Source organism: Heterobasidion irregulare (genome assembly GCF_000320585.1).
Source record: "Heterobasidion irregulare TC 32-1 unplaced genomic scaffold scaffold_01, whole genome shotgun sequence".
In the NCBI taxonomy this organism is placed as follows: Eukaryota; Fungi; Basidiomycota; class Agaricomycetes; order Russulales; family Bondarzewiaceae; genus Heterobasidion; species Heterobasidion irregulare.
In genome coordinates, this window is record NW_009258197.1 from 3,364,023 (window position 1) to 3,381,058 (window position 17,036).

Consider the following 17,036-nt stretch of genomic DNA (forward strand, 5'->3'; position numbering starts at 1 on the left):
CGGTTATTCTAAGCTTGCTCTCGAATGCACATCGCACTAATGTCACCATGTTTTCCACTCATGAGTAATAGGAAAACTACGTTAATCTCACATTACTATAGTGTAAGCTGAGATGGCCACGAGAAACCCAAGAGTCACAACTATAGTAGCAAGGTCATCAAGGAGCCTCCCCGTCATGTGAAGATACTTAAGTCCATGTATGATAGCAGCTGAAAGAGATTTTGGGAGAAAAGGTAAGGCAAGCGAGACCAGCATAGGTGGCTGCGCTTTATTCTGGAAAAAAATGATTAGAAGTGTTTATAAGTCGATAGAAGTGACACGCACTGAGCCAGAAAATATGCGCAATGAATGTAACATAATTTCTAGGGAAACGAATGCCCAAAAGAAAGGCTATGGGTAATTGCTCAGTTTTATGAACATTCTGACACGTGAAGAACGCACCACAGCTTGGACGGTCCATATGTCCGCGGAGACGGGGCTCTTGCCCAGAGATGCCCACCGTCTCATGAGACCGCCTTGCAACACCACAGACGAGGTCTGAGCATAAAATGCTTGAGGCTCCTGCCATATTACAAAAAACGCAACCAGACACCACATGGCCACCACATGAACAATGGGCATGAACCTTTCTACCCGCGATTTCGGCTGTTCCATAGGGAATGAAGGTAGAGCAGGATCGCTTCCAGGCCCGTTGGGCACACCCTTGGCCAAGGAAGACACGAGGGTCAGCAAGGGGTCGTCTAGTGGAGGGGCATCATCAGACGACAAAGGAGGTTCTGTGCTACCAAGTAAAGCACGCAGAAGTTGCTGCTGCTGCTGTTCCGACCATACCGAGGGATCTGGAGGTGTGCTGCTTAAGGCAGCGGCCCCGAACGGTGACGTGTGTGGATCTGGTATGGTGCGCGATGATGACCTGGAAGCGGCGGTCGGCGGTCGTGGAGAGTCCTCTCCTAAAAAACTATCTAGGTTGGGTCTCGGAGTAAGAGGTAAAGAGGGGAGCGGAGGATCTGCGTTCATGCTAAGTCAGAGGTTATCCTGCGGAAGTCAAACGTACGACGGCACCATCGTGAACGAAAGCAGGGGCGTCTTCGCCTCGAGCGGAGGTCGTGAGTTTGGAAAGTCTGTCCGCGCCTCTGTTCAGGATTGCTTTGCGACGAGCCTCTGCTCTTGCGGTGGCCGTGGACATGGTATCGACGTGGAGAGTAGACGTAGTCTGCGTGCTAACAGTGCTAATGGGACAGCAGATCTCGGAGATTCGGTTTGAAAGACAAATGCAAGTTGCCTATATAGGAAATTCGTGTCCAAATACGCAACGGTACCGTCATGACCTCTGCATCCAAAGGCGAACAGGCTCATATCTCCTCATCCCCTGCTCCCACCTCCCTCTTCCTCATCTACGAGCGCGTGCGCATCGTCTGAAAATACTCCTGAATGGTGGACATGGTCATGGAGGAGGGCAAACTGCTCAGCGAGGCTCTTAGCACTGTCAAAATACAGGTCCAGCAGATGAAGAGACATCTGGTGCGTCAATTCACCTCATATTGTAGCATTCAGTGTCTGTTGCATGAAATAGAGAAAAGGAGAGCATTTAATTCTCGTATCTTTATGCTTACAGGAACTGGATCAGCTCATGGATGCGCTTAAGAGTGCCAGTCTAATGCTGGCAGAGCTGCGGACGTCCTCATTGTCGCCGAAGCAATATTATGAACTCTGTTCGTCCCTCTGTTTTATGAACGACCCTTACTGAACGCATGTTATATTAGATATGGCTGTGTTTGATGCTCTCCGTCACCTCTCGAATTATCTGTATGACGCACACACCCAGTCACGGCACCATCTCGCCGACCTGTACGAGCTTGTACAATATGCCGGCAACATTGTACCACGCCTGTATCTCATGATCACCGTCGGCTCAGTCTACATGTCTGTCCCCGACGCCCCAGTCAAGGAAATTATGAAGGACATGATGGAGATGTCTCGGGGTGTGCTGCATCCCATCCGTGGTCTCTTCCTGCGCCACTACTTGAGCGGGCAAACAAGGGATCATTTACCAATAGGACTAGACTCTGGGTATGGCCTATACGTTCTCTCATTGTCGCTTTCTCATAAATCTATTATAGGCCCACTGGAAATCTAGAGGACTCCATCAGCTTCGTCCTCACTAACTTCATTGAAATGAACAAGCTCTGGGTCCGCCTACAACACCAAGGTCACTCGCGCGATCGGGAAAAGCGCGAGATGGAGCGCCGGGAACTTCGAATTCTGGTCGGCACCAACCTTGTCCGACTGAGCCAGCTTGACGGTGTCGATTTGGATCTGTATCAACGGACAATACTCCCTGCGGTTCTGGAGCAAGTGGTCCAGTGTAAGGACGTGATTGCACAAGAATATTTGATGGAAGTGGTCATCCAGGTGTGTACAGACCTATCTCCTCTCAATCAAACCTTACCTTTGCATACCGAACAAGGTGTTTACCGACGACTTTCACCTGCACACACTGGGGCCGTTCCTATCTGCAACTGCTCAATTACAACCCAAAGTCAACATCAAGCAGATTGTCATCGCCCTTATTGATCGCCTCGCTGCGTATGCCGCTCGTGAAGCCGAAAATGAGGATCCAGAGGAGACTAAACGCCAGGAGGAGGCAGCGGCTCGACGTCTCGCTGAGAGGGTGAAAGTTCAAAGGGCGCGCACAAGAGAGAACGGAAACCCTACCAGCCCGGTGGGCGAACTCACTACGGAGGCTGATGCCTGGAGGTCTCCTACCAGTCCTGCGACACCTGTCGTTGTGCAATCCACGAACGGCACAAACGGAACAGATGACGCGGTAGAGGTAAATGACTCGGAGAAAGCAGATAAAGGCAAGGAGAAGGAGACCATCGTCCAAGTCCGGAAGTTCAGAGGCGTGCCAGAGGACGTGAAGCTGTTTGAGGTGTTCTGGGAACAGGTAGTTCAGTTAATCAAGGTGAGCTCTACCCTACCATATTCTTTTCGCCGTTTTATACCTTACCCTACAGGCTCGACCAGACTTGTCAATCCAGGATGTTACCGCGCTCCTTGTGTCACTCACCAACCTTTCCCTTAGCTGTTATCCTGACCGTCTGGAGTATGTTGACCAAGTCCTTGGATTCGCTCGAGATAAGATTAAGGAGTTCGAGGATAGGTAGGAAGAGGCATTAGTCATACTTTTCCTGTATCTGATAGTGTCTGCAGCCCAGACCTTCACAGCCAACAGACGACAACCAACCTAGCTGCTCTTCTCGTTGCCCCCATCAATTCCTACCAGTCCGTTCTCACATTGCTTGCGCTCACTCACTATGTTCCCCTCCTCAACCTCCAAACCTTCTCCACTCGACGTACCCTCGCTCACTCAATCGTGTCTTCGGTGCTCAAGAATGAAACCGTCATCGAGGCACCAGAGGACGTGAACGGTATTCTCGAGCTGTGCCATGTACTGATCAAAGAACAACAAGACGCTGGCGTCGGGATCGGCAGCACCGGGCCTGCAGTTGTAAAGGATCAGCGAAGGCATGGGCCATACGGTGCTGAGAGAGAGGACTTGGCAGAGGAGCAAGGTTGGCTTGCACGGATGGTGCATCTGTTCAGAGCAGAGTCACTAAGCACACAGTTTGAAGTATTAAAAACCCACCATACTTTCTCTTTCCATCTAACGTCATTTTTGTCTCAATCAGCTCCTACAAACTGCGCGGAGACACTTCGAAGCGGGCGGCGAGCGCATGCGCTTCACTTTCCCTGCTCTCATCACCTCATCAATCAAACTTTGCCGTCGATACAAGATCCGTGAACATCTCGTGCGTGGCCTTCTCATCTCTCCTCGATTCGTTTAGGCTGACTTCATGATCAAAACAACTTCAGGAGGAGGACTGGGAGGCAAAAGTGTCAACGATCCTGAAGTTCATCCGCCAGCTCATCAGCATCCTTGCGAACCAAGTCGAAGCGCCGTCGATCGCGCTGCGGCTGTTCCTTCTGGCGGCCCAGATCGCAGACGAGTGTGAGTTCGAGGACTTGACGTACGATCTGTACGTGGAGGCGTTCACCGTGTACGAGGAGAGCATATCCGAGTCGCGCGCGCAGCTGCAGGCGATCGCGCTTATCATCGGCACGCTGCAGGGCGCTAAGGTGTTCGGTGTCGACAACTACGACACGCTCATCACCAAGGCAGCGCTCCACGGCGCAAAGCTTTTAAAGAAGCCGCATCAAGCGTCCGCGGTACATCTTGCGAGCCACATGTGGTGGCAGGAAGTCCAGCTCGTGGTGGAGGGAGCGGAGAAGGAAGAGCCGGAAAAGTCGCCCGTGCCGAAGGAGGAGGGCCCAGAGAACGCGAAATCCGTGAGCCATGATGTTTAGTGCGTTTCCTCGTGTGGACTCACCATATTACCGCCTTAGTATCCTCTTCAAGACAGCAAACGCGTGCTGGAATGCTTACAGAAGTCGCTCCGGATCGCAAACTCCGCTACTGAGGAGATTGTCACGATCCAGTTGTATGTCGATACCTTGGATCAATACCTGTTCTACCTCGACCGAAATGCGCCAGCTGTACGTGTACTTCTCCACGCTATATCTCTCGTCTCTGAACATGGGAATCTAATCTTCCGTCCCAGGTGACGCCCAAATTTGTCAACTCCCTTGTCGAGCTGATCACAGCGAGCATCGACAGCATCTCATCGCCAGACGTGCATCCCTCACAGCGCGCACCGCCGGGGCTGCTTGAGGGCGTGCAGACGCCAGAGATGATCACGCGCCACTTCCGCAACACGCTCGCGTACATCCAGCGGAAGAAAGCGACCGCAGACGCCGAGGACGGAAACAAGCGGTGGGACGACGTCGACATCGTTGGTGCGCTACTGAAGATGGGTCTCGGCGCGCGGTGATGAGCTATGCAACAACCCAAATTTTCTGAGAGGGCTTCTCGCTGTTCCTGGCTGTTCCTGGAGGAGCGCGCAGTGTCGGATACCCCAATACCGTTCTCCTTGTCTTTGTATTCTGTTTTGAGATCTGCGTGTACATCCAGCTTAGGTTTATTCTATTTACTTGCCGCTTCCTCACGGCGCCGTTTCATTTGAGCTACAAAAAGCCTCTACTTGACTGAGAATCCAACAGTGCACAGTACATACATATGACCCTGTCATGACGGCACGGCGTACACCTCAGCCATGCGAGCGACAAGCCCGGGGAGCTGCTCTGCGGGGACAAGCATCATGCGGCCACCCACATCCAGACCAAACGAATCTTTCTCTCGCGGCGGCGCCCCGGTGAACGTGTAGTCTAGCGTATGCAGAGCGACCTGGACCGAGAGTGATGGTTTCAATTCAAGTTTCAATGATCAGATCGATGGCCCTTCGTACCTGCTGCGTGAGCTCGTCTTCGTGATGGAACGAAAAGACGCCCCCGGCGGACGAGGTGGGGAGAGATTTGCGCGGGCGCTTTGCCTGGGGCGCGGCGGCCTGTAGCTCGGCCTGCTCTTCAGCGGACATTCGGTATGTCCGCGAGAATATCAGGAAATGAGTGAATACGTAGGGCTCATCCTGAAATCCGAAAGTTAATCGGATGTCAGTCATGGACAAGCAGAGGCGAGGGTGGGAAGGCAAGGCAGATCACGGAAGAAAGACGGACCTCCTCAACGGCCCATTTTATTTCGTCGACTAGCATGCGGTACATGTGTGGGATGACTTGGACAGGCATGTTGACGAGGCGCTCGCAGAAGATGAAGCCGGCGTGGTTGGAGGATGCGAGGCCAGCACTGCCTAGGATGTTTTGGAGTGTCGAGTGGAGGGGAATGTTGTTTGCAGACTTGGCGAGGGCGTACTCGATCAACGCTTTTATGGACGGGTGATTCTGAGACAAAAAAAAAAAAATGATCGTACAGTCAAGGAAGTTGAGAGGAGGAGTGATACTGACTTGGTGGACGTGCATATTAAGCACGGTGAGGAAGGCATACGGATCAGTCTCGCGACCGTCTGTTTTTACGGTAGAGCCAACGAGGGGCTGGGACAGGATGAGGTCGGCGAGCTGGTCGGGATGGAAGAGCTCTGCATCTGTCTGGAAGAGCTGGAGGATGAGCCGCTTGAGGGCGATGAAGTCGACATCCGGATTGGGGTCGAAAAACTCAAAGTCGACGTTGACAAGGTTCTACTAGTGGTGGGAACGATGAGCAGGAAGGATGGAGCTGTAAGAACGGCAGAGAAAATACGCACGATGTCTTCGCCGTCGCTGTCGTCGTTGTTGGTTGGGTCGTCTTGCTTCCGTTTTGACATTGGGAGTGGTGCCGGTGCAGAGAGTGCGATGAGAGATGCTCTTTTGGGCAGGCGATCGGACATGGCTCCGGACACCGACCTGCTATCATCCCCTGCCCTATATAAATCCCTCCCGCGATGGCCCTCGCTCCCTCCAGTGCCCCCTCATGTCTTTACGTCTCCTCAGACGTGTCTACCCCACGATACCTCTCGCGAGAGGTCTCAAGGCGTCCTCGCCGCCGACAACTCTCCGATCTCATCGATGGATGCGACTCGGCCTACTCTCTGGTGGTGTACTCGGGGCCTCGTTGTTCATAGGACATACCATTGCACCCCTCTATGCAGATGATGCGCAAGCAGGCGCAAAGGTGTCCTCAAAGACCTCTCAGACGCCTCTTTCGACGCTGATGAGATCGTATGTCGTCTACACGATGTGCTCCTTCCCCACCCTCGTCGACTGGTCCCCGACCATGCTTTCCTTCTTTTCCTCTGTCCCAGGTCTCAAACAGGTCACTGAGGGATTCGTTCGTCGGACCTTCTTTGCGCAGGTAAGCGTGTCATCTTAATTCAAGCCCATCACAGCATTCACGCGCGATCGTACAGTTCGTGGGAGGCGAGACGGCTCACGAATGCGTACCCTTACTAGAACAATTCCGTGCTGAAAACAAGGGCGCTCTCTTCGCTTACAGCGTCGAGGTGGACGAACATGAGGCCGCAGGCCAAGGCCACAAGCCGTCCGTCCCGGTCCATAAGCGCATTGTACAGGAAATGATCCGGTCGATCGACGTCGCAGCCGATTTTGAAGACCGTCACGCGTCCGGATCATCCTCCACCGCGGCAGGAAGAAGGACGTGGGTCGCTGTCAAGCTTGTAAGCACCATACATCCTTTGATACACACATTGTAGATCCGTTCGGTTCGTTTGTGCTCTTTGCAGACCGCCTTGCTTCCGGATGCGCAAGCTCTCACCCGTTTTTCTGTGCACCTCACCAAGACCCGGCCTGCCCTATCTCCAGCCATCGCGTTCCCCGGATGTCCGCGCGCGTCCGACATGGACTGTCTGGCTGTGAGCAAGCTCCCCTCGGAGTCACCTTTAACGGAACAGGACGTTGTCGACATCAAGGACCTTCACTTGGATCTGGTCAAAATATGTGCACGCGCTCAGGAGCGGGGCATCCGGATCATCATCGACGCGGAGCATAGGCAAGTTTAGTCTCACGATGCTCGTGTTCCTCCACGTACTAACTCCAAGGAACAGTTGGTATCAAGTATAGTTCCCATCTCATACTCTCATCGCACTACTTCACCAACCGGGGCCCATTCTCTGCAGCCCGCCATCGACGCAGTCACGCTATCCCTCATGCGGGAGTTCAACGCGCTTCCGAAACGCGCTTTGATCGAATCAACTCCTGTACGACCGCTCGTTTATGCGACATTCCAAGCCTACCTCCGTCGGTGCGTTACCCTTTAATCCTGCCCGGATCTTGCACTTGAACCTCTTTTCTGACATCCTCCTTTCCAGGAACATCGAATATCTCCAACAGTCCCTTGCAGATGCTAAAGCCGGCAATTATGCTTTCGGCGTGAAGCTCGTCCGGGGCGCCTACCATCCCCTCGAAACCTCCGCTCATGCCGCTGCCGCTGCCTCGTCTTCCGTCTCCGGCACCAGACCCCGTCGCAATAGCCACTCGCTCTCCATCTCCCCCGACCCTCATCCGCCCGTCTGGCCATCCAAGCCCGACACGGATCGCTGCTACAACGCATGTGCGCGCCTCCTCGTCTCCGCGATCCATGATGATGTTGCCGGCGTCGCGGGCGCGGGCGCGCCGCCGACCGTCGGCGTGCTGTTCGGCTCGCACAACTGGGACAGCTGCAACTTGATTTTGGACGAGCTCGTACGACACGGACTCGCGCATCGCGAGACAGAGGGCGCGCGCGAGGTTGTCAGGATCCGTGACGAGGCAACAGAGAGGGTGACGTTGGCGCAGCTTTTTGGTGAGCCAATTGCTTAGATGTGTTTTGTTCTATGGGAGGGTGTTGACAACGATTCGCTCTTAGGCATGAGCGATGCGCTCACGGACTATCTTGTCGATAAAACGAGATCGTCCTCGCCGTTCGTGATCAAGTATGTCCCGTACGGGGCCTTGTCAGAGGTGCGCGCGTGTCCCATACTCCGACAGGAACATTTCAACTCACATGAATATATCCCATCATCATGCAGGTCATGCCATATCTCAGCCGCAGAGCCATTGAGAACAAGTCTGTGCTCGGCGACGGCCAGGCTGCAGCCGAACGAAAGCGGGCGTGGGATGGGATCCGCGTGAGACTTTTCGGCTGAAGGTTGAGTGGTTTTTCATCATTGAATTTATAAATGAATCTGTAAGGAATGCAGTCGCTTCAGGATGAGTTCGGGCACTACACTATTATTCTACAGCGTGGTTAGAGATACATTATTGTGGATCAAGCGTGCGTCGACGACCTAAACAAATTTCTTCTTCGATAATCGACTCCAGTTTGAGTGAGTGGGTGCGTAGGAATTTGGGACACATAACACCACACAACGCACAAACAACGCGTCAAACGCGCCTTAATATGTACGTTGACGCTTCGGGACCTTTTCTTTGTCACTGAACCGAACCGAACACTCCGCTGCGCTAGACCTCCGTTTGTGTCTCGCTCGCCGTTGCACATCTTTTCCATTGTGCTTCAACAGTAAATGTCTCGACCTTGGTCTGCGTATAATTCTACGCGTTCTGCGACACCGCAGTCAAGGGCTGGTACTTCTCGCCCATGGACGGGTCAATCCTTGACAGCGTCAGCAGCCCGCCCAACAGCAGCCCGCCCAAGGACAACCCAGTCTCGCCCCGGAACCGCTCGTCCAACTACAGCAGCATCGACGCGACATGAAGGCAGCTTTATCATCGCAGTCCTGGAGGGTCGCGGAGTTTCTCGCGAAGTCGGCTTGGCTGCCTTAGACAGGGATACAGGAAGAGTGATGCTTGTTCAGGTCAGTCAAATGCTGTGTTTCAAACTCCTTGAGATGTTTTGGTTCACCTGAATACCGGGTCAGCTCGCAGATTGTCAGACGTATGTGAAGACACTGCACCAAATGCATCTGCATACACCTTCCCTCGTCCTTGTGCCTGACACCTTTCTGTCTGCGACGGACTCGTCCCTTACTGTGACGTCAGGCAAAAAAGTGATTGAAACCTCATTGCTCGTGCAATGCATACAGAACGAATTTTTAAGTGTCCCCGTCGAGCCCGTTCTTCGAAAATATTTCAATGAGGACGTTGGTGAGTTTGGAAGTTCTCTGGTTTGATTCTTCACGTTGAAATTGCTACTAGGCCTCAATTTCATCAGTCAGCTTTGTGTTGAGGATGATGAGCGGGCCGCTACTCTTCTTGCTGCCTCGAACAAGTGAATATATGCGCCATTTTTTTTGAAGAAGAACAAATCTGAATCTCTATCTAGATACTATGCGCTGTCCGCTGCATCAGCGCTCTTCAAATACGCCGAGATGAAACTCAACACCCGTTTTGCCGCAAATACGCTTCGGATCCGTTTCATGCCTCCTCACGGAACCATGTTGATAGACCCGGAAACTGCTCGTAATCTCGAGCTCGTTGAAAACATGACCTGGAAGAAGTCGCCTCACTCATTATTCGGGTACGCTTGTCTATTTATCGGCCATTAGGTAGTTTCTGTGCTCAAGGACCCAAAGGATACTTAACCACACCTACACCGCTATGGCTAGCAGGTCTCTGCGTGCTGCAATACTGGCGCCTATCACAGGTAGATCTCACCACTCATCAATCCGTTGTTGGCTTTAACGCCGAGAATCAGTGCAAGCAACCATTGATGCCCGGCTAGATGTTGTTGAAGGTGATGTGCCCCTTAATCTCGCAACGTCGGGATGAATTCTGACCTGTCGCAGAGCTCGTTGGATCAGAATCACTCTTCATTCAAGTCAAAGACGCTCTGAAGCAGATAAATAAAATGGATTTCGATAAGTTGATCTCAATGGCAAGTCCGTTCTTCTCAGCGATATGTGAGGCTGAATGACAATTGCCATTCTAGCTCGCTGCATCCGATACCAGAACTATCAATACAGCCAAGGCGGCGAGTAACCGTGTCTCTCAACTGCTCAATCTTCGAAATTTGGTGAAAAGTTTGCCTGCGCTGCAGAAAGCATTAGTTGGAAGCCGCAGCGAATTACTTCAAATTATATGCGAGGTGAGCATGTCTTATGACCGAGAGCTGGTGAACCGAGATTAGAGTCAATACTCTTTATAGATGATCTCTGATGACAGGCTTGCTACGATAGAAGCGCTCGTGTGCGATAGCTTGAATGAGGATGCAAGCCCTTACAAGGTCAATTATTCTAGGAACTACCCTATATCTTGGTTATCTCATCTTGTTGCAGGGTGGGATCGGTGCCGTTAACGCTCGCGTATATGCAGTCAAGGTGAGAATTATGTAGACCCTTAACGCATGGCTGATTTTTCCTAGGCCAATCGGAATCCCCTTTTGGACGTTGCTCGCGAAACGTACAAAGAAAACGTTGGAGATATCTATGCCTTGCAACGCGCTCTGGTTGAGAAGTATGACCTTCCGTTGATGCTGATATATCAGGGCTCTGGGTTTGTGTTTACGATCGGAAATAATTACGTCGACGGAAAACTTCCAATCGGCTTCATCGACGCGAACCTGAAGAAAGGCAAGTGGATTTTCAGTAGCATGGAGTTGGTGAGTTTCATTGTGCATGCAACATCGTATTCCATTGACCAAGACTTGCGACAGAAAAAAAGGAACTCACGGATGAAGGATGCCCTGGATGAGACCTTCCTTCTGAGTGATGCGTTTGTCCATCATTTTGTTTGGGTTATGACAACGACGCTCAAGTTTCGATCAGGACAATACATGGCCTCGTCATTGAGGCTCTTCGTGACATTGGGGCTTTGTACAAAGCCTCTGAAGCTGTGAGATCTACTACGTCAATCCAACTTTTGACCTACAATAATGTCATTTGTTAGGTCGCTCTTCTGGATATGCTTTGGTCATTTGCCCACATCTCAATCTGTGAGCTGTTCTCAGTCTTCTTAACCGGCAAGTCCTGATTCTTGTGTCTGTGTCAGTGCGGCACTATAGTGAGGAGTATTCCATCTGGCACCCACGGTCACTCAAAACTCCGTTGTAGTCCGGCCTGAGTTCACGGACACGCTTGCCATCAAAGCTGGACGGCATCCAATACTTGAGGGTGTCCAATCATCCGGGATACTCGTGCCTAACGATGTTTACTGCTGCGAGTCATCTGCTTTCCAAATCGTGCAGGGACCCAAGTATGTTTCGTTCGTTGGAGTGAAATGTCTTGACTAACTCTGCTTTAGTATGTCAGGCGAGTCAATAAATTCAGAGCTGCCATGATTATCATGTAGTGTCGTTATTCTCAGACCCATGAAACAGGAAAAAGTACCTATCTCAGACAAATTGGTCTTCTGACGATCATGGCTATGTGCGGATGTTTTGTCCCTGCCGAATATGCCAGCTTCCGGTAAGGCAACTCGCCTTTGTCTTTGATCTGGATGATATCAACTTCACCAGGATTTATAATTCCCTTCTCACTCGTCTTTCAAATGACGATGACATGGAGAAAAATTTGAGCACATTTGCCAACGAAATGGCATCCTCTGCGATGATATTAGGACTCGCAGACTCTGACTCGCTGGTTTTGATCGATGAATTGGGCCGAGGGACCTCTCCGAAAGAGGGTGTTGGTATTTCGCACGCAATCGCTGAAGCTTTGATCAAGAAAAAGGTCTGTCTCTGTTCAAAGAGGTTTATATCCATCACTTTGACTTATTGTCGACCATACAAACAGTGTTTTGTATTTTTTGCGACGTGAAGCCTGGGATCTTTCGTTGTCCAAACTTTCAAAGCTCTAACGCTCATCTGCATTTGCAGGCATTTTCATCAGTTGTCAATCACACTTTCGCGACAACCTTCAGTTGTTAAGTGCGTTCAATCTTTGTTTCAGCGCCAAATGGCTAATTTATTCCGATGGTATACTAGCCTGCATCTCTCGGTTCAAGTAAGGGTCTATCTACGACGTACAGCGCTTTACAATAACTCTGACGTTACTCAGAAAAGTCGACGTTCAAGTTCGAATTTTGGGATGGTGTTCCAATACAAGAAAGTCTTCCGGCATTGATTCATCTCTTATCCAGTTCCATTCTCACTATTCAATGTACAGAATAGTTGATGGAATCCTCGAGAACATGGGGCACTACGGTTCCGCTCCGCACTATATATTGACACACAAGCACCTACTGACAATCACGCAGGGATCGAACTCGCACGCCTTGCAGACTTGCCTAAAGACGTGTTGGAGGAAAGCAACTCAGTCGCAAGCTGCTTAGCAAGGCTTGAAGCACAACGTCATGACAAGAGTGACTCTACCAAGATCACAGCTCGCCGAAAGGCTTTGCTCAGAGTGAATAATGCTCCCATCTTGACTATTCATCTTACCTCAAGCATTCGCACTTACGCTCTCTTGTTTGAGCCAGCTTCGCCAGCAGCTCGCGCAAGCCCTTGACTACTCGGCACTCCCTATTGACGAATTTGCAGCGTATATCGAGCGTTTCCAAAGAGAGATTGTTGTGGCCCTCGATGTCAGTCTCTGACTTCGAAATTGATACTTACACGACAGTTCGTTTGCACATAAATCGAATTTATGCAACATTGAAATTTCGCGCGCAAGGAGGGTAGTTATGACTGCATGACTATTGGCCCGGTACGCCAGATTAAATGCAGTGACCAGTGTCTTCCAGTTCTCCTGTGTCTATTTCCTTCCTCCACAAGTTCAGATTAGATTCTCTGGCTTTGACCTGTCTTGACATCGGCATAGACTCCTACACCTGTGAACTCTCATGGAAGAGAGCCCACTTCCCTTATAGTCTTTGTGCCACTTGTGCAGACTGTAAAATTGACAGACTCATGACTGCGTTGATTGTGAGCAATAGTCAGATACATTACTCCTAGCAGGCTCCTACCCATCACCATGTCGAGGGCAAGGGTCTATTACTATGAGGAAATATAAAAAAACATATGACAAAACATATGACAAATAGATGACGTAATGAAGCAACATTTTGAACCTTATTCCTCGAGCAATCCCAAGCCCTCTCCATCGGCGGCTGGCACAGAACATATACAAACACGCGCCACCCGGAAGATTCACCGGCGTCAGCCACAGAAGACCGGCCGCGCGCGAGATTTAGATCATTAGTAATGCGAGTGCGTGACATCATGAAATTTACTGAGTTGCACTTGGGGCTCTGGGCCAAAGATTTGAAGGGTTGAATAATGATATACAACACAATGGCTTTAAAAAGTCACTACAGGCCTCAAATGTCAGGGGTATAACTTGATTGCAAAGTGAATGCCAGAGCAAAAGGCAATAATCACTGGTTATATAGCACTGGTGAGGACATAAATAAATTAATGTGTTAGTGTAGTGGTTATGTTGCCACAATAAAATTTTACCCACTCACAAGGTTGCAAGTTTGAACCTGGCATGATTATATATGTTTTATTTAAACTATTAATTCTGTCTCATGAGAATGGAAGCACTGAGGCTTTTGATGAATCATATAGGAAGGGAGCATACCCGATCAAAAGAGAAATCACGCCAGGTTCGAACTTGCGACCTCGTGAGTGGGTAAAATTTTATTGTGGCAACATAACCACTACACTAACACATTAATTTATTTATGTCCTCACCAGTGCTATATAACCAGTGATTATTGCCTTTTGCTCTGGCATTCACTTTGCAATCAAGTTATACCCCTGACATTTGAGGCCTGTAGTGACTTTTTAAAGCCATTGTGTTGTATATCATTATTCAACCCTTCAAATCTTTGGCCCAGAGCCCCAAGTGCAACTCAGTAAATTTCATGATGTCACGCACTCGCATTACTAATGATCTAAATCTCGCGCGCGGCCGGTCTTCTGTGGCTGACGCCGGTGAATCTTCCGGGTGGCGCGTGTTTGTATATGTTCTGTGCCAGCCGAGGACCCCCGACAATCCCGCCAGAGGTATGTTTTTCCCACGGTAGTGGTGCGGCGCGTAGCGCCGCAGCTCTGAAAATTTCCGGTAGTGTAGAGGCCCATTTTGGGACCATAGGTCTATGCTATTTCCCGGTAGTTTTGCCCATTTCGGTAAGGTATGATACAGTTCCGGTAGTCAGAATCTGGTTCAAACAAAAAATATACTCCATATTTACTGTGATTTTAGCCAAAATTCTGTACAATGAAGTTTGCCTTAATCATCATAACCCACTTCGCGTCCGTCACATTGCACAACACCCTATATCGCCTCGCTCATCTCGCAGCTTCGCAGCTTCTCAGCTTCTTTACCTCAGAATGGAAGTCTTGATTCTTGACGATGACGAGATCCCTACACTGGATGTTAAGCAATGGATCGGTGTTGGCCAAAAATTTCCTGCCAACCCTATTGATATTCCTCCCGAGCTCCAGGCATACATCGACAACCACATGCAGATCCCCAACCACCACGCAGTTGACCTCTTGCCTCGAGATCATCTTACCATACATCAGTTCATTCAACTCCCTTTACCATACCAAGATTACAGCATCGTAGAGCAGCCTGCAAGCACCATCTTCCGACCTGACCTGCCAAATGTATCAGCATCTTGTTTGTCTGATAGAAGTATCCCACACCGAGAGTTCATTCATGCCGCTGTGAAACTAGCTAGTCAAGCCATCCTTGATGGTGCACAGGCGGTTCAGGATCCACGATACCTAGGGGCGCGACTGCCTTTATGGACAGTCACATACTGGCGCAAGATGGATCGAATTCTCGAAAAGCAGAGGGCATGGGAAGATGCTGAAAGATGGGTGTTGAATCAGCCATTCAGCAATACCACTCGATCGGTCGCGACTCAACTGAGGACCCTTTCCTGGTCGGCTACCACTCCTATCCCCGGTGCTTCGACATATTCATGTACGGCAGATTTTGCGATAATCCTGTCCAATAGAATGGTCAGTACAGCTATTGTCGACATGATGGCCCATTGGGTCGCCAAAAAAGTGTCAACTGAGAACGTTGATGCGCAAGTTACCGTCGTGGGCCTCGAGTTTTGGAATGAGCTCGAAAAGGCCAAGAACCGGACCTATTACTCTTCATCACCATCGCCGCGGTTCCTCAATAAGCTGGAGCAGACACTACGTTCGGAAAACCGCCGCTTGGTCTTTCCGGTGTTTTTGGCAAAAGAGAAGCATTTTATCGCAATGCAAGTGTGCTGTAAAGAGAATACTATAGTTAGTGGTAAATCTACACATTTGCATCATCTTAAGAAACAAAGACTGAACCAGACCTGCAGGTGATAGCTTGTATCACCAAGGCTTCATAGTCCCTGCCGAAATCGTGCGCAAAGTGCAGTGGTGGGCGGAGGCGCGACTGGGGGGAACATTCAAGTGGATGGGTGACACCCTGTTCCACGCTGATCAACCCGATTGGACATCCTGTGGGTTTTATGCTGCGAGCACGATCCATTATGCTATCTTGAAAAGCTTTGTGATGGAGGATGTGCCGCCTGCCATAGAACGACTGGTTTGGTTCAGTCGTTTGGTAGACTTGCACTTGGAATTGGTGAGCACTTACCTTGTCATGCTCTCGACACCATCTCAACTTGGCATCGTGTCTGCAGATTGACACCCCCGGTCAAGAAGCACTGAATCCAGTGTCACTTGTGGCGCTCGCAGCAGATACAAATCTTCAAGGCACAGAAAAAGATAGGCTTGAAGAACTCGTACCTCGTCAGATCCATACAGATGCAGGGGAAGACCAGGAACGTACTTGGGAGCAGACATCTGAGGACGATATTGACTGGGAACCATCGCAAGCCTCTTGGCTATCTGACAATGAGCTGACTACTGTGACCCACCCGACATCCACAACGACATCCCTCGACAATGTAATTGGTGGACGAGATTCATCTTCAACTATAAATTCGACATCACCACTTGTTGCGCACAGTCCTGCTCAAAATACACTCACCAGGGCCTCAAAGCGCCGGGAACACTTGACGATTGATGACTTCTTTGCTCGGAAGGGACAGGTGTTGCAAGAGACATCTGGTGTTCAAATAGATCAGCAAGAAAACGAAGAAATAGCAAAGAAACGCACACGGAGCGCATCCACCGCAGCACAACCTGGGAGGGAAGCCAGTTCAGGACACGCGGCCTCTTCCCACACGAAGCGCCCACGCAATGGGGATCTCGAAATGAACACTCTGCGCAGCACAAATACCCAAACTCACACTCGTCTTGTCAATCAGTCTCTGAATGACCATAGTTTTGTCTTGAATCTGCGCAAGTGGGAGAAGTTCCGACAATCAATCCTCGAGCTTGATCCAAGGGCAGTGTTTCCTCGAGTAACTCCAGAGGACCCATGGCAGGTTCGTTTCGTCACTCACTTCCCCTGTGGTCGTCAACTTGAGATGAGGGAGCCATATAATACGGTTGCCTTCAAAAATCATGTGAAAGGGACGAACAAACAACGTCCATGCACTGGACCCCACAAAACTCTGCCCTCTAGCGGTGGATCACATCCATTGACACTCTACTTTGCCCCCACTCCAAAATCCTCATCAGAAGCTTCTCCCTTGATTGATCGTCCATGTCCTGGTCTACGAGCACAGCACTTTCCGGCAGTTGAGAAATATCTTGCTCGCTCGCGTGCATCAGGTGGCGGAGGACC

General features: G+C 50.4%; 6 protein-coding genes across 6 annotated transcripts; 4 read left to right on the forward strand and 2 right to left on the reverse strand.

Moving 5' to 3' along the window:
* Positions 1-324: 324 nt before the first annotated feature.
* HETIRDRAFT_438103 (uncharacterized protein) lies at positions 325-1,231 on the reverse strand (the record flags this gene model as incomplete). The annotated part of the gene is made up of 3 exons (XM_009543326.1): positions 1,063-1,231; positions 442-1,007; positions 325-390 (listed from the first exon to the last, which is right to left on the reverse strand). Coding segments are annotated over exons 1-3 (756 nt in total), but the record flags the coding sequence as incomplete, so codon positions are not given.
* Positions 1,232-1,392: 161 nt separating this feature from the next.
* HETIRDRAFT_469988 (uncharacterized protein) lies at positions 1,393-5,083 on the forward strand. The gene is made up of 11 exons (XM_009543327.1): positions 1,393-1,521; positions 1,616-1,712; positions 1,764-2,070; positions 2,121-2,412; positions 2,468-2,965; positions 3,018-3,163; positions 3,214-3,634; positions 3,693-3,812; positions 3,877-4,350; positions 4,408-4,557; positions 4,623-5,083. Exons 1-11 carry the CDS (start codon positions 1,432-1,434, stop codon positions 4,890-4,892), a joined length of 2,865 nt encoding a protein of 954 aa, XP_009541622.1. The 5' UTR covers positions 1,393-1,431; the 3' UTR covers positions 4,893-5,083.
* A 63-nt stretch (positions 5,084-5,146) lies between these two features.
* HETIRDRAFT_443367 (uncharacterized protein) lies at positions 5,147-6,279 on the reverse strand (the record flags this gene model as incomplete). The annotated part of the gene is made up of 5 exons (XM_009543328.1): positions 6,216-6,279; positions 5,920-6,150; positions 5,635-5,856; positions 5,367-5,546; positions 5,147-5,305 (listed from the first exon to the last, which is right to left on the reverse strand). The coding sequence occupies exons 1-5, from the start codon at positions 6,273-6,275 to the stop codon at positions 5,147-5,149; spliced, it is 852 nt and encodes a 283-aa protein (XP_009541623.1). The 5' UTR covers positions 6,276-6,279.
* Positions 6,280-6,661: 382 nt separating this feature from the next.
* HETIRDRAFT_122039 (uncharacterized protein) lies at positions 6,662-8,591 on the forward strand (the record flags this gene model as incomplete). Its single annotated transcript, XM_009543329.1, has 8 exons — positions 6,662-6,802; positions 6,858-7,124; positions 7,191-7,450; positions 7,506-7,521; positions 7,584-7,708; positions 7,776-8,248; positions 8,312-8,406; positions 8,475-8,591. The coding sequence occupies 8 exons, from the start codon at positions 6,662-6,664 to the stop codon at positions 8,589-8,591; spliced, it is 1,494 nt and encodes a 497-aa protein (XP_009541624.1).
* Positions 8,592-9,089: 498 nt separating this feature from the next.
* Positions 9,090-12,921, forward strand: HETIRDRAFT_378942 (uncharacterized protein; the record flags this gene model as incomplete). The annotated part of the gene is made up of 24 exons (XM_009543330.1): positions 9,090-9,260; positions 9,324-9,549; positions 9,601-9,673; positions 9,728-9,922; positions 9,978-10,048; positions 10,100-10,138; positions 10,191-10,283; positions 10,368-10,489; positions 10,550-10,627; positions 10,680-10,721; positions 10,766-11,002; positions 11,057-11,115; positions 11,169-11,235; positions 11,290-11,335; positions 11,454-11,599; positions 11,707-11,807; positions 11,858-12,071; positions 12,135-12,154; positions 12,218-12,268; positions 12,326-12,344; positions 12,399-12,431; positions 12,481-12,544; positions 12,598-12,746; positions 12,820-12,921. Coding segments are annotated over exons 1-24 (2,259 nt in total), but the record flags the coding sequence as incomplete, so codon positions are not given.
* Positions 12,922-15,306: 2,385 nt separating this feature from the next.
* Positions 15,307-16,081, forward strand: HETIRDRAFT_145630 (uncharacterized protein). The gene has a single exon (XM_009543331.1). It carries the CDS (start codon positions 15,314-15,316, stop codon positions 15,659-15,661), a length of 348 nt encoding a protein of 115 aa, XP_009541626.1. The 5' UTR covers positions 15,307-15,313; the 3' UTR covers positions 15,662-16,081.
* The last annotated feature ends 955 nt before the right edge of the window (positions 16,082-17,036 follow it).